General features: G+C 32.9%; 1 protein-coding gene across 1 annotated transcript in view; it reads right to left on the bottom strand.

Moving 5' to 3' along the window:
* Positions 1 to 15,209, bottom strand: part of LOC132747577 (DNA-directed RNA polymerase, mitochondrial-like) — a 35,198-nt gene extending 19,989 nt beyond the window's left edge. Inside the window, exons 1-9 of the mRNA XM_060736996.1 lie at positions 14,999 to 15,209; positions 11,701 to 11,817; positions 10,530 to 11,421; positions 8,213 to 8,387; positions 7,764 to 7,907; positions 6,469 to 6,579; positions 4,480 to 4,641; positions 4,027 to 4,095; positions 1,415 to 1,522 (exon numbers count right to left, since the gene is read on the bottom strand). Coding sequence (XP_060592979.1) covers positions 1,415 to 1,522; positions 4,027 to 4,095; positions 4,480 to 4,641; positions 6,469 to 6,579; positions 7,764 to 7,907; positions 8,213 to 8,387; positions 10,530 to 11,421; positions 11,701 to 11,817; positions 14,999 to 15,098 — 1,878 coding nt within the window. The 5' untranslated portion in view covers positions 15,099 to 15,209. The remainder of the gene's footprint in view (positions 1 to 1,414; positions 1,523 to 4,026; positions 4,096 to 4,479; positions 4,642 to 6,468; positions 6,580 to 7,763; positions 7,908 to 8,212; positions 8,388 to 10,529; positions 11,422 to 11,700; positions 11,818 to 14,998) is intronic.
* Positions 15,210 to 16,266: the final 1,057 nt, after the last annotated feature.

Genomic DNA, 16,266 nt, shown 5'->3' with positions numbered 1-16,266 from the left:
TAAAGTCACTTTAAACAAAAGTCGTCCGATGTAAAAACTATTGGCAGGAGACAATGCATCTAAATATTAAGTCTCGAAGTCATGAATGAGGTTATTGACCACAAACAACTTAATCAAACCAAGAGGGCTATGATGGCCATGGTTAGTTCACCTGAGATACATTACTAAAAAGTAACAATTCTTCAATATAGTAATGTGTCATTTCTTTTACCAAAGTTAAATAATTTATAAAATATAAAAACTTTTGTAGGTGTATGATAGGAAATGCTACATGGCAAATATTAAAGCTCTTCACATGGACTAAGAAGACTTAAGTGTTTAATTATTTCAGTCTAGACTATACAACTTAAGTGACTTCTAGGGCAGAGACAATTTAAACCTGAAGCATGATTTATATAACTTTTGTATTTCTTAACCCTGGGCAGTCTTTTCACAAAATTTTTTAATGTGTTTTGCTATATAAGTCTATATAACCTAAGTGACACTAGGGATGTGCTAATTTTGACCACAGGGTCTTGACTTATTAAACTTTTGTCAAATGTTTATGCTCTGGCCATTGTAGTTTTGGAGAATGTAGCTTTGGAGAAGAAGATTTTAAACCATGTTGACAATACATGTACAAGTCTACATAACTTAAGTGACCCCAGGGTGATGTGGAACATTTTTGACCCCAGGGGAGAGCATAATTTAAATAACTTATCCAAAATGAATTCAAAAACCTATATTCTGAAGTTTGTAGCCAATAAATCAACCAGTGATGTAAATAATTTTCTTTGGTTTAGTTTTAACAACGACTTTACACATCCACCAAACAGACTATCTTGGTAGTCAATCCACCAAACCGACTCATATCTTGGTAGTCAATTCACCAAACACTCATATCTTGGTAGTTAATCCACCAAACAGACTTTATCTTGGTAGTCAATTGACCAAACAGACTCATATCTTGGTAGTCAATCCACCAAACACACTCGCCTACATTATTAACTAGTAATTACTAATTTCTCTATAAGTGAGCCACTAAAAGCTCACACAATTTCTGAATTAGTGGTTAGAAATAAATGATCATTACACTCAATGTTTTAAGATCAAATGTCACCGAGAAATTACATCTCCTTTGAGGATTGGACCAGGGATTCCTGGATAACTAAACTGATGCTTGCCCTATTGTGTTAATGTGTGGTATAATGTTAATGAAACTTTATACAGGTACAAATGAGCCGGGCCATGACAAAGCCAAGTCATCTGCACAGTCTGATCAAGATCCATGCTGTTCGCTTTCAATTAGTAGAGTTGATAAGCGAACAGTATGGATCCTGATCAGACTGCACGGATTTGCAGGCTGGTCTGGAGCCATTCTGGTCGCAAACGCACTATGTTGACTTTGTCATGGGGAGGCTCATATTATAAATACCTCCTCTTTAGGCAACATTTCATTAAGAGGCTCCACCAACTCTCCACTGTAATCTGTTCTAACAACGGGTGGGTTCGGCTCAAAGTCTGGAATAACCTCTTTCAGTATCTGTTCAAAGAGAAATATTACATTCTTATTATAGGTTTGCACTATAACATCATCGGATCAAAACCAAATTTGAACTTAGATTTGTATTTTCTGGTTAAATACCTGCACATGCAATTTCAACCTTATCAATACATTTCTACAAAAGTAACAGTGCAGAAAATGAAAATTTTTCAATTTTTTTTCAAACATTCAAAATCATAGAACCATGACAAAATTCAAACTTGGCCTGCTTACTCCTATGATGTATCTAAATGTTAAATTTGAGTTGAATGTGTACAACTGTTTGGAAGATAATGAACAGAAACTGAATTTAAAGCTCAAGAGGGATAACTCTGTCAATAATCATCAAACCATGACCAAATTCAAACTTGGCCTATGATGTATCTAAATATTTAATTTGAATTGAATGTGTACCACTGTTGAAGAGATAATGAAACTGAATTTTTTTTTTTTTTTTCAAAGTTAAAGGGGCATAACTTTGCTATAAATCATCGAACCATGACCAAATTGTAACTTGGCCAGTGCAATCCTTTCACGTATCCATACGTCAAAGTTGAATATGTACAACTTATGTAGTGACAATGAATAGAAACTGAAAAAGGGTCATAACTCTGTCAAAAATTACAGAACCATGACCAAATTCAAATCTGACCTGCATTTTCCTGTGATATATCCGTATGTCAATTTTGACCTGAATGTGTGCAACTGTTGCAAAGATAATGAATGAAAACTGATGATTACGGAATGACAGAATGATGGAATAATAAGACTGAAGGAACAGGTTAACACTATATGCCCCAGCCCTTTTGTGGCAGTACATAATAAATAGTAAATACATACATATAGATCAATTTTTCCTATTCCTCACCCAGTAAAGCTAAAGCTGTTATGACAAGCATTTTTATAAACCTTGCATTTAAAAGGTCTCAATGAGACTGACATAATGTCATAAACTGGCATGGGAATGAAACTAGCAATTAACTGGCAATAAACTGTAGGGCTGTGCATTGCCATTTTTTTCTGTCACGATACGTATCACGATATTTGTTTTTCAAAACGATGCGATTCACGATATATATTGCATACTTTGAAGAAATGCGATGCTTATTGCGATTCTTATGTTGTGATGCGATACGTATCACGATACTGACTTTCAGACTTAGTATATAAAATTTTGGCCATTTGTTTACAGCATAATTATGAATATTATACAAAACTATTACAATAACAAAAAAATAAACTCTTTATCTTGTTGTTACAACTTGGTTTTCCGATTTTGATCTTTTAACAATTTACTTTTCTGATTACTTAAGGATTAAAGGTATTGTTAATTATACCAAAACAGCAAACTGATATCTACTATTCTAACACTTAAAAGTCCACTACTGTAAAATGGCAGTTTAACATTTCAGTCTTACAATACACCACTAAAGATTTTTCTTGTGAAAAAAAAATAGTAACAAGTGGTTAACAAATAGGTCAACAACTTTGAAAATAACAGTTTATCCGTTTCACTCTCAGTTTTCTCGAAAGATTTGTGCTCAACCCCAGAGTATTATTTTTTTTTTTGAGTTTGCAAATTTTGCAAACACTCGACGTCCGGTCTTCCACATTATACAACACTGTCTACTATGTTCCCAAAACTCGTGAATTATATGACAAGGGAGGATTAACTATAGTTTCCACTTCTAATTTTTTTGCAGTCTACATGTTTTCTGTTTGTTTGTTTTGTTGTTTTTTTACGGGAAAATGATGTCAACGGAAATGAAAGTATAAATACGTGACGAATATCACATGGGGATGTTGTCACCATCACTATTTTAATCCGACATTAAGTGCGACTAAATAAAATTACAAATTCATGTTTGTAAGTTGTTTTTTCTTGAAAACGCATAGATCTCTAATTATTTTTTAATTATAAACAAGTTCAAAGAACACCAGCCCATTTATATGGAATTGATAAAACTTGGTTAGTTACCGTTAAATGATTGCGGACATGGGGAAACGAGATGACAACGATGATATGAAAATAGTCGGGCTTGTTCATTGTTTTCATCCAAGCCTGTTTTCGTTCTTCAGACTTTCAAAAAAGACGTTTGTCCTTATATTCCTAGATATTGTTAGTGTATTGCAATACGTTCCCGCTATATCGATACATCAGGAGATGAAATTTGTATTGCATCGCAATATATTGGAATTTGTAATTTCATTACGATGCATACATCGAGGACAGGGCAGATCGCGATGCATCCATGCATCGATGAATCGTTACACCTCTAATAAACTGGCAATAAATCCCAGCACCAAACTGGCAATAAACTGGCAAATTGACACCAAACTGGTGTGGCACCAAACTGGCAATAAATTAGCACAGAACTGGCAATATATGAGCACCAAACTGGCAATAAACTAGCACCAAACTGGCAATAAACCCTGGCACCAAACTGGCACCTCACTGGCACCAATTTTGCAATAAACCCCAGCAAATAAACACTTCCTCATACCTGATAGACTCTGCATCTTTCATTGTACACAAACGTACACTTGTTAAAGATGTCCTTTACATCCAAACCCTACAACAATAAAATAATCTTAAAAATAAAATATTGACAATAACTGATAAAACTTTTTTTCTATTAAAATCTATGAAACAAAATAAATCTGAATAATTGTGATAAATCATATTAAAGTTCTGTTATATTCCAATTAATGAAAATTATTTCATACAACAAATTTGTTTTTAAATCATGTAAATAATTAAAACAAATAAAATCAAGTAATGTATTACTCATATATAACAAAACTTTGTGTCTTTCTTGATTTTCATGCATATTTGACGCAGGACGCACATTGATTAATTACTGAATATAAAATGTTTTAACAATAACCCAATTTTAGAAAGTCTTCATATACATATACACAGTACATTATAATTGTCATACTGCTCAAGAACTTACCTCATTTATCATATCTCTAACAACTAAAGATGCCATCATGACATTGTAGTCACTGGATTTCCCAATACACGACAAACAAACCATGTATGTCTCTAATGTTGGACTCAATCCGTCCTCCCTGATGTACGAGAACACATCCCGAACTTTTGACAAGTCCGTCTCCTGAGAACATAGAAAAATATTTGAGCCGTGTCACGACAAAACCAACATAGTGCGTTTGCCACCAGCATGGATCCAGACCAGCCTGTGTATCCGGGCAGTCTGATCAGGATCCATGCTGTTCGCTTACCAACTCTTTTACAAGTAGAGAAACTGATAGCAAACAAGAGCTGTCGGTAGGACAGCAACGCTCGACTATTCTTAGTGCTTGATAGTAAAAAAAATGCTTGATACAGTTACCTCCTCCTGTTTACAGGTTGGGGTCATGATGGTGAACAAGTGTGCAAAGTTTCAAAGCCATATGTCTATGGACTTTGAAAATATTTGAACTATTACAAAAACTTTAACATAAATTCTAAGTCGAAAAAGGGGCATAATTCTGTCAAAATGCTTGATAGAGTTACCTCCTACTGTTTACAGATTGGGGTCATGATGTTGAACAAGTGTGCAAAGTTTCAAAGCCGTATGTCAATGGACTTTGAAAATATTTGAACTATTACAAAAACTTTAACATAAATTCTAAGTCGAAAAAGGGGCATAATTCTGTCAAAATGCTTGATAGAGTTACCTCCACCTGTCTACAGGTTGGGGTCATGATGGTGAACAAGTGTGCAAAGTTTCAAAGCCATATGTCAATTGACTTTGAAAATATTTGAACTATTACAAAAACTTTAACGTAAATTCTAAGTCGAAAAAGGGGCATAATTCTGTCAAAATGCTTGATAGAGTTACCTCCTCATGTCTACAGGTTGGGGTCATGATGTTGAACAAGTGTGCAAAGTTTCAAAGCCATATGTCAATGGACTTTGAAAATATTTGAACTATTACAAAAACTTTAACGTAAATTCTAAGTCGAAAAAGGGGCATAATTCTGTCAAAATGCTTGATAGAGTTACCTCCTCCTGTCTACAGGTTGGGGTCATGATGGTGAACAAGTGTGCAAAGTTTCAAAGCCATATGTCAATGGACTTTGAAAATATTTAAACTATTACAAAAACTTTAACATAAGTGGTTACGCCGACGCCGACGCTCGGGTGACTGCAATAGCTCTACTTATTCTTATCGAATAGTCGATCTGAAAAGCATGGATACTGATCAGACTGCGCAGATGCGCAGGCTGGTCTGGATCCATGCTGGTCGCAAACGTTGGTTTTGTCGTGACACGGCTCATTTCAACATTCTCTATAAATAAAACATGTTCCTTATCAACGAAAACATTCACTACACTTCTCAACGAGATCTATTCTCCTGTGAATTTCAAGCTGAACTTGCAATACTTTTCCAGTAAATAATTTCCGTTCATTTTTATTAGGGGCATCACGTTTATCCGTTTAAACAAGAACGGTCGGTTTTTAGCAAAAACTGGTTAGAAAATAAACCGAGGTTAGTTTTTGACTAAGGGGCGGAAAAGTTTAAAATTGATTCTAAATATTACCTTAAGTTTTTTTATGACAATTGTTTGTATTTAAGTTGTACTCAACAATGTATTTTTCCAATCTGATTGAATATGGTAAGATCCTAGCGGAAAATATTTACTAGATATTCGGATATGTATTGTAATCATATTAAGTGCAACAAAATATGAACAAAATGGCATATCTTGTCATAAAGAAACAAAGTTAATGTTGAAAATTTAAAGATTTTATTAGTATGGTCGATTAAACATTTAACTCGGTTACTAATTCACCGTTTAAACGGTTATCATTTCTGCTAACCCTGACACCCCTTATTTTTATTACAAGATTTTTCTATTTATATTCTTTTTTCTTTTCAAGCATTAAAACATAAGACTTTTCTTGATAGAACAATATCAGTATAACAGTATCTAACCTCTTTCCCGAGACCTCGAAGTAGCAGATTGTATGTCCTCACATCAGTAATTTTGTATTTTATGTCATTTTTGGCTCGGTACATTCTTATATCTTCCAAGGCTCTGTCAGCCTAAAAAAAAGAAAACAATGTGCATAAACTTTCTCACATGCTTATATCATTTTAACTGTTATTAAGGGGAGCGGTGGCCTAGTGGTTAAGGTGTCTGCCTCTCAACCAAGAGATCATGTGTTTGAGCCCTACTCGGGTCACAACCATGTAAATGTTTCTTCATATGACACCAGTACTGGTTGGTTCCAGGAAAGTGATTAATGTAAGTTGCAAGAACTTGTTTTGCAATTGAGCTAACATAAATATGTTTAAACCAACTGTTATTAATGTAGGTGAACAGGGTTACTGAAGGTATATCTGCTCAAAACATTGCTACAGAATGATATCATTATATCAGTGTTTCCTGGTAGTGTGAACAGTGAACAAAATCAAGTTTAAAGCTGCACACATCCAGATGAGCCAAAATATTTTAAGAAAATCAATCTTGAAAAAAAGTGTACTAACATTTTAAGAACAGTAAAAATATACACAATTCAAGACTTAATATACATGTTATATGCAATTAATGAATGATTTTGCAGTAGTTATCACCACAATTCTGTGATTAACACAGTAAGTGCTGTTTTGGCTTATTTTGGCCTATTTTGGTAATTTTCGAAAATTTAAAGTGCCACTTACAATGTGTAGAGTACTTTCACTGTTCAGTTGACAATATTTTAATTTATTTAATACATGTTAAACATTTACATGAAAATTAGCATGAATCTGGAGGCATGTTGCTTTAAAACAAATCAAGTTAGCAGTTTAAGGTTTATAATAGATCAGACTGAAAAAGCAATATTATGTAGGATTCCAGTGTTTTTTTTTCTTTATATATTAACTACTTCCCTAAAACGGTACTGTTCCCAAAAGAAAATAGACATTAAAATTCCCAATTTCCAATGTTTAAATTCCCAAAATGGCTGTTCAAAATGCCCACATGGCCAAGTGATTTCTCTGAAATCATTTAAATCCAACATATTCATATAAATCACCACTTAATAGTTCTACCTGGACAGTGGAAGCTGTTAGCTATCTTTATTCATGATGACTAATCTTATTTGTAGCTGAAAAAATGCATTAAAATAATTCCCAATGTAAGTCAAAATAACACATTTTTTCCCAATCAATCTGGTACCGGCACCATTCCCAAAGTAGAGAAAAAAAATGCTGAAGATATATAATATAAACTTTAGAACACTTACTATACCAACACTTATACAAGCCCCGACATAGGAGAGTAAATCTTCATTAAATATTTCTTGTTTACTATGCAGAATCAGATCTTCGTCAACAGTTAAATGTTTCCACTTTTCCTTTTTTTGTTTTTCTTTCAATTTCTTTTGTGCCTGTAAAATAAAATTCCAATTTTACCAGCCCTCCTTATGATTAATGATACATGAATTCCAAGCCAGCAAGTATGACTATGTTCATATTTAACCAGCCAAACCAGCCAGTAAGGTAGTTATATGTCATTAAATGTTGAGATACTGATATATCACACAAACCAAGACGCAGAAGTGTCATAAAGCCGTTAAATAAAAATAATATTACACTTGTGTAACAATACTGACTTAACATCATTTGCATTATATACCATTCTTGTATCTTTATTTCCATTTTCATAGTATCAGACAGATAGAAAAATACTCACCTTAGATGTTAATATCCCTTCAATGTGTTTTACATCAGGTGCCCAATCAGAAACTATATGATCATATTTGATATCTTCGCCAGCAGTTGTGTCCTCGTGGAATACGTTGTGCATCATCTCAAGTTCATCCCACTCTTCTAGTGTCAAAGCCTGCGGAACATCCTTTTTCCTCCTTCTATCAAAATAATTTGTTCTTTAGCAAACTTAATATTTGTTTTATCTGCTGTACAGTATATATTTTCTGATAAACACCCATAGATGTTAAATTTTCCAAGAAGGGGACATTAAAAAGTTACATATCATTCAAATATAAAGAACCTACTGATTTAGAGTTGTTCACCACTAGGTTATATTTACTGCAATAACAAGATTAGAAGTATTAGAATTTGTGTGGAGTTCCTTGGATTTATTATATTTTTGTTTTTGGTTGGGTTTTACACTGTATGGTGACTTTCCAGCTTTACTGCTGGAGGTAAACCTCAGGTGCCCCTCTGTGCAATATTTCAGGTATAAACAGTCACCTGAGTAGAACCACCGACGTTTCATAAGCAAGCTGGATAGCTTTCTCACATCTAGAATCTGATGATCCTTGCACAGCTTGAACCTACAACAAGTGGTTTGTAGTCAACGACCTTAACCACTCCACCATGGATGCTCCTTTGGACTTACTAATAGCCCATTATAGTCTTGGTAATTCAGTCTTTTTTCCTATGTCAAATAGGTATGGGGAGGGAGCATTTATTAAGGAATTTGCATTCATTGTACTTTTAAACAAGAGCCATGTCAACATGGCCATCCCCCGCCGAATGTGTTTGCTCATTGGAAGAATGTATATGTAGTAGAGGGGAATAATTCCATTTTAAGAGGTCTTTTGGTAATGAAAACTGATGGCTATAGTGATTACAGATTTGAAACCTATGTGAATACTGATGGCTGAAAATAACAAAGGGCAATTACTGAAAAATAATGCAGGGTAGGTTATCATTCTTGTGTGCTGCATCCCTCCTCAGTAAAATCTATCCACCTATGAAGTTTCAAGTTGATACCTCAAATACTTTTTGAGAAAAAAATTGAATAGAAAAATTAAGTATGAAAAAGAACAAAGGGCAATAACTCAAAAATTATAAAAGGTAGAGTTATCATTCTTGTGCACTGCACACCTCCTGAATGAGATCTATGCACCTATGAAGTTTCATTTTGATATCTCAAAGGCTTTTTGAGTTATGCTCTGGACAAAAATTAATTTTGAAAAATAACAAAGGGCAATAACTCAAAAATAATGCAGGGTAGAGTTATCATTCTTAAGCACTGCACTCCTCCTCGATGAGATCCATCCACCTTTGAAGTTTCAAGTTGATACCTCAAATACTTTTTGAGATAAGCTCTGGACAAAATAGCATGAAAAAAAAGGGCAATAACTCAAAAATTGTATAGGGAAGAGTTATCATTCTTGTGCACAACATTCCTCCTCAATAAGATCTATCCACCTATGACATTTCATGTTGATATCTCAAACACTTTTTGAGTTATGCTCCACTCAGGTGAAAAATTAGGTATGAAAAATAACAAAGGGCAATAACTCAAAAATTATGAAAGGTAGAGTAATCATTCTTGTGCACTGCACACGTCCTGAGTGAGATCTATGCACCTATGAAGTTCCATGTTAATATCTCATAGGCTTTTGGAGTTATGCTCTGGACAAAAATCAATTTTGAAAAATAACAAAGGGCAATAACTCAAAAATCATGCAAGGTAGAGTTATCATTCTTGTGCACTGCACTCCTCCTCAATGAGGTCTATCCACCTATGAAGTTTCAAGTTGATAACTCAAATACTTTTAGAGATATGCACCGGACAAAAATGTCGGACGGAAGGACGGACGGACGGTCGGACGGACGGACGGAGACTATTTCTATATCCTCCGCCGAAATTTTTCAGCGGGGGATAATAATATTTTTGCTAATTGTATGCATTTAAACATCTTTGGTAGGGGATTCGTGCAAGGAACCGAGCATAAATAGTAAGTTTTATAAAGTTTAGTTCATATGTTAAAGAGATGTCATTTGAAACAATTGTGGTTGACATACTGCCACAGATCCTTAATAAAGTTAACCAAACATTAAAAGATAGATTGAATTTTAACTGAACAGGTTGATAAATTTGTATAATTTACAATTTAAGTTTCTCTTTTGTTTTACAAAGTGCATCTCTAAAGCCTCCATGAAATATACCTTGCTTCTATATATGCAGTATTAAAGAAATCAAGCTAGTTTAAAATTCTTGAGAAAGTCTTACTAACAATATTGCCATGTTTTACCTTAAAGCTTTTAATACGGCCAATTCAGCTTCTGGTATAGTGTCAGTTACATCGTTTAAAGATTCACCTTCTTCTACAGTATTATCAGCACTATCCCTATTTTCACCTAAACTTTCCTCTCCAACTTTTGTTACTACTTCTATACCGTCTTCAGTTCCTTGTACATTTTCATTGCTTTCATCATTATGTAATAGTTCCAACTGCTCCAAATTTGAATCTGCAGGCTCATATTTAAACAAAGCTTTCACCTCATTCAGACCCTCTTCAAACAAAGCAACGTTTAAATTTGACGGTAACTTCGAATATTTAGGCGGGTTCTTTAACAATTTTCTATTTATTTGTTCATTTTTTTCATTTTCTTCTTTTCTTTTTACTTTTTTATCATGAATTTTTTTACTTTTCCTCTCATAAAGTTCATGTAACTCAGCCTTATTTCTTTTCTTTCTGCTGCCTTTCTTAAACTTAATGTCCTCTTTTCCACTTTTAAGGCTCTGTCTTGGTGTACTTACTTCTTTTTTCTGATCTTCAGGTTTATTTATATGTTGTCTTTGAAATCCATCATACCGTTTCTTAATAAATCCTTCAAACATGTCCAGTTCATTTTCTTTACTTAAATATTCTTTCTTTGCTATCACAGATGAATAATTTACATTTGATACTTGAGCTTTCGTAACATCTTTTGAATGTTTATAAGATGGTACACCTTCTGTTAGTTCACTGTCATTTTGTTGTAAATAACCAACATTTCTGTCTGTTTCCAGGTAACCAAGTCTTAGATTATCTTTATTCAGTCTACAGAATTCTGGCTTTATATTCAAGGGGACTTCAGATTCTAAATAACGATACCCTTTTCCAGTAGAGGCTGATGACTGTAGCAGTGATGCATCCAGTACTGAAACAAATACAAAGAGTAATAGTAAAACATTTTAATGTTCCAGTCTTCACAGTTAGTGAAATAGATTCTTGAACTTACTGAAAGTATTTTTATTAAAGTTGTTTTTTGTTTTTGTTTACTTTTTTAAATTCTGGTTCAGTTTTTAGTCATCTCGACCCAAAATGAATTTAATGATGCCTAACAGACTTATTGCTTACAAAGATAGTGGGTTTTACTACTTACAAAATGTACCGAATGGAAAGAAACTATGTTTTAACCAAGAAAAAAGTAGCTTACGTTTAACTAATTGTTGATGTAACTCTTTCTTGTCAGGGAGCTGCTTTTTCTTTCTCCTTCTACGGAAAAATGTTTGATTAGGTCCAAGTTTAGTTTGTGTTGAAAACTTTGAATAACCTACAAAGAAAGATAACGGAGTATAACCTATAAAGAAAGATAACTCTGTATAACCTATAAAGAAAGATACCTCTGTATAACCTATAAAGAAAGATAATCATACCTCTGTATAACCTATAAAGAAAGATACCTCTGTATAATTTTTAAAGAAAGATAACTCTGTATAATTTTAAAGAAAGATAACTCTGTATAATTTTTAAAGAAAGATAACTCTGTATAATTTTTAAGAAAGATAACTCTGTATAACCTATAAAGAAAGATAACTCTGTATAACCTATAAAGAAATATAACTCTGTATAACCTATAAAGAAAGATAACTGTAAATTTTTTAAAGATAACTGTGTATAATTTATAAGGAAAGATAACTCTGTATAACCTATAAAGAAAGATAACTGTGTAATATTTATGAAGAAAGATAACTCTGTATAACATATTGTGATAGATAACTCTGTATAACATGTGACGAAAACAATATAAATCTATGCATGTAATAATTAACGTAGATGCTAGTGTTTGTACAATATACTGCTGTCTTGTAGTCTTGAGTAAAGTATTAAACATTCCATGTGTTGATTTTCTTAATATTATAAATTTTAAATGTTCATTTATAAAAAAAATCTTTTATGAGTATGGCTTATTTTTTTTTACAGTATCTCATTTTAATAACACACAATTAAAACAAGAATTGTTTCATAGCTCATTTCATTTGTCTGACATAGTGGCATATTCACATAGCTAAACATGTACATGTATTATCAATATATTAAGGAATATGAATATACGATAAGAGCAACACAAAAGTAAATTTGAGTTATCAAAAATAATCTTTCAATTAGGTTAGAGACCCAGTCAAGAAAAACTTAATTATCCTTATGATACTACATGTATATGACATCCACAGTGGAAGCATTTTTTACCCTGAGTGCATGATTCATTAAGCTTTTATAGAAGTCTACTAGGACATGCTATATGCATAGTATTTATTCACAAAAAGATAAAATGTGTTTTCCTGTACCTTAGTCTAGTTAAAGCAAGTGACTCCCAGGACAGGGCCACTTTTGACCACAGGGGCATGATTAATATCAATTTTGCAGACTTTTACAAGGTAATGCTGCATGCCAAATTGCTTAGCCAGGGCGTTTTTTCCTTCTACAGCAGGGGCCAGTATAGGGCTGCTTCTCCAAAGAAAAATTCTTCAAATCATGCAGTTTTCCCCAAAAATTGAATTTACATCAGGTTTTTCTTCCCCTTTTGCAAATATACTATGTAATTCTTCCCCAAAAGTAAGGGCAGGGCTGCTTCACCAACCTGTGAAAAAAGCCCTGTTAGCTCTTGGTATTGTAGTTTCACAAAAGAGGACTGAAATGTGTTTTCTCATACAAGACTATATCATCTCAGTGATCCCTGGGTTGGGACCAACATTGACCCAAGGGGCATGATTAATTAATATCAGTTCTGTAAAGGTTAATAAGGCTATGCTTTATGCTAAATATCTAAGCTCTAGGTACATGTATTGTAGTTTCTCACAATAAAACATAAATGTGTTTTTCCATACAAGGTTTTCCCAAACCTATGTTATGCACATGATCATTCTCATAACAATCAATTATCAAAGTATTGCAAGTAATCCATAAGTCCCCTACTGCCTACCGGTTAGAACCCCAGCAACATTCTGAAGGGCCATTTGCCATTCAATTATCCAAATGAATGAATGAATGAATGACATGATGACATGACATGATGACATGACATGGAATGAATGACATGACATGAATGACATGACATGACATGAATGACATGAATGAATGACATGAATGTATGAATGACATGAATGAATGAATGACATGAATGAATGACATGAATGAATGACATGAAAGAATCTTTTGAGTTCTTAGTTTGTCTGTATCATAGTAATGTAAGTTTCCCTGCCTAGTAAAGAAATTATGTTTATACAACAGATAATCAAAAGATCAAATTTTCTCCATAACTAAGTCTAATGCTTAAACTTTTATCTATCTTAAGTAAATTTATTCAAAACGTTTCAAGTTCTTTAAAAGTGATCTCAGAAAGCAGTTTTTCGGAACATACAGACGGACTGAAAGATACTTTGAAGGTTAATCTTTAAACATCCCTTGTTGTGACAAGAATTTAACATTTAACAAGCATAATTCTTAAAGAGAAGCTTACTCTTGAAATAAAGATGTTAGACTTATGAACATGGTCATACATGATGTAAGTGTAACAAAGAACAATTATCTTAAGGTTAAAGATACCATTATATAGTAACAAAGAAGAAAATTAAAAAAAAAAAAATCAAATAAATTTCAAGTTCAAAATGAAAATAATCATGGAAAGCCATGACTTGTAAATCTAATCAAATAAAATCCATGAGAAATAAGAAAGTTATTGAATGAATAAGAAAAATTCAAAGTTTAAGGAGGAGATAATTCTGGAAATATGGATGCTAGATTTATAAATCTTGTCATATTACATGTATTTGATTATCATGTGCATTTGTCACGATGGCTGTATGATAATTACCTAGTCAAAAAATACTGACGTGCCAAATCCAGATTCTGAGATATTTTTGTTCTAGATCAGAATCTTGCTTTAGAGGCTAGATATTGCCCTGACACAAAATTGCACAATGTCTTATCGCACAGTACAATTTGTTGGCCTAAGGGAAGCGTACGTTGTTGTCTTTTAATATAAAATTATGAATAATGATATGTTAGGGAGTTTTTTAAACATTGACAAATTAGCAGAATACAAGTTACATGTTCAAGACATGTGACCTGGTATGCAAAATATTTTGACTTCAACTTCAACAGGGTTTCTCGACAACATCCACCTGGTAGACAACGACGTCGAGGGGTGAAGACTGTACACCAGGGGGTGTACTGTTTGATTTACGGTTTGCAAAATAAATTTGTCAATGGTGTTTGTATGTGCAGATCGAAAAGGGGAGCCACTCACATAACCCAATTGTGTGTTATGTAAGGTGAAAAGTCATTGCTGTCAAATCATAATTAAATCAAGTATCTCTCTCCAAACCTATGAAACAATCCTCAGAATTGAGCCTGCCGATTTCCCCACTTCTATCACCAACACCAAATTATTTCTTGGCACAAATTCCCCAAACTTGTATAACTGAATATAAATAACTACTGTTTCTACTTGCCATTTCTTAAAAGGTAACAAGATTCGCAGACAGTATGTTTGTCATTAGTTCTGAACGTTGACAATGACAATCTTCCACCTATTCGCAAGATTTGAGACATTATTGACAGTTTCCATAAGCACGTTTTTTCAAATAACCTTGACCTCTATAATTGGGTATTGTGACTATTCGTCCCACTTCGATTCGCTCCTTAGGTATTCGACCCATACAGAACATCCGATCTGCATTTGCAAAATAAAATCATCATAGGCCTACATGCTTTAATTAATAAATTGAAAAAAAAATAAAAGATATGTATATATTGAATTTATTTGACATTTGTATCTAAACATGTTATAGATTATTATATAATACTAGAGAAGTTTGACTAAAATATGAAAGTAACTTTTTTTGACGAAAGTAGGTAAAAATAAGCGAAAGTGACTTTAAGACAGTAAGACAGTAAGACAAACTTTATTTATAGTCGGTTATGGTTAACAGTACAAAACATAAGCTTTAAGCTTGTATCCGACATGAACAAAATATAGAAAATAATAACAAGAAACAAAGAAACAAAAATAAACAGACACCATAAGATAATAGAAACAAAAATAAACAGACACCATAAGATAATAATACATACAATTAATTTATATAGTCATTGTAATGAGATCTGAGCATTTACAATGAAAATACAGTCATATCTATTAAAGGTAGTATAACAGGGTTTTACATATATACAGGTACATAGTACATAATTTAAGGAAAAGACTAAATTTATTTACAAGCAAAAAAAAACAAACAGGAATCAAGTAAAATAGAAACATTAACGATTAGATGCACATAGAGCAGGTACACTTGTCATTACTCCATGTTTCAATTAGTCGTTTAAACTCATTTAAGTCAGATGTACATCTTAGATCATTAGATAAACTATTCCAGATTTTAGATGCTTCAAAGCGAAAACTCTTTTTACCATAATTAGTTGTGCTTTAAAATATTAAATATAGCGATTAAAAAAAAAGTATTATATTAATATTATATATTATTTTAAGAAGTGTCACTACATATATCTCTCCTTTATATCACTAGATTTTTTTTTCTCAGTGACGTTGCAGAAGCACCTATCCAAGACCAGTATAGACAAGGGCTATCTAAGCTGTGCAATTATTTCCGATTGGATAGACTTTTACAATATGAAAAAAAAACAAGATCAACAAGGAAGGGCGGCATTTAATACTTCTCATGTATATTACACTCATCATCATTGTCTTTTTAATTTCTTACAA

This window comes from Ruditapes philippinarum, unplaced genomic scaffold, assembly GCF_026571515.1.
Source record: "Ruditapes philippinarum isolate M1 unplaced genomic scaffold, ASM2657151v2 ctg4346_1_1_1_1, whole genome shotgun sequence".
Lineage (NCBI taxonomy): Eukaryota > Metazoa > Mollusca > Bivalvia > Venerida > Veneridae > Ruditapes > Ruditapes philippinarum.
Note: the sequence above shows the minus strand (reverse complement) of the source record. Positions and strands in the feature narration are given on the sequence as shown.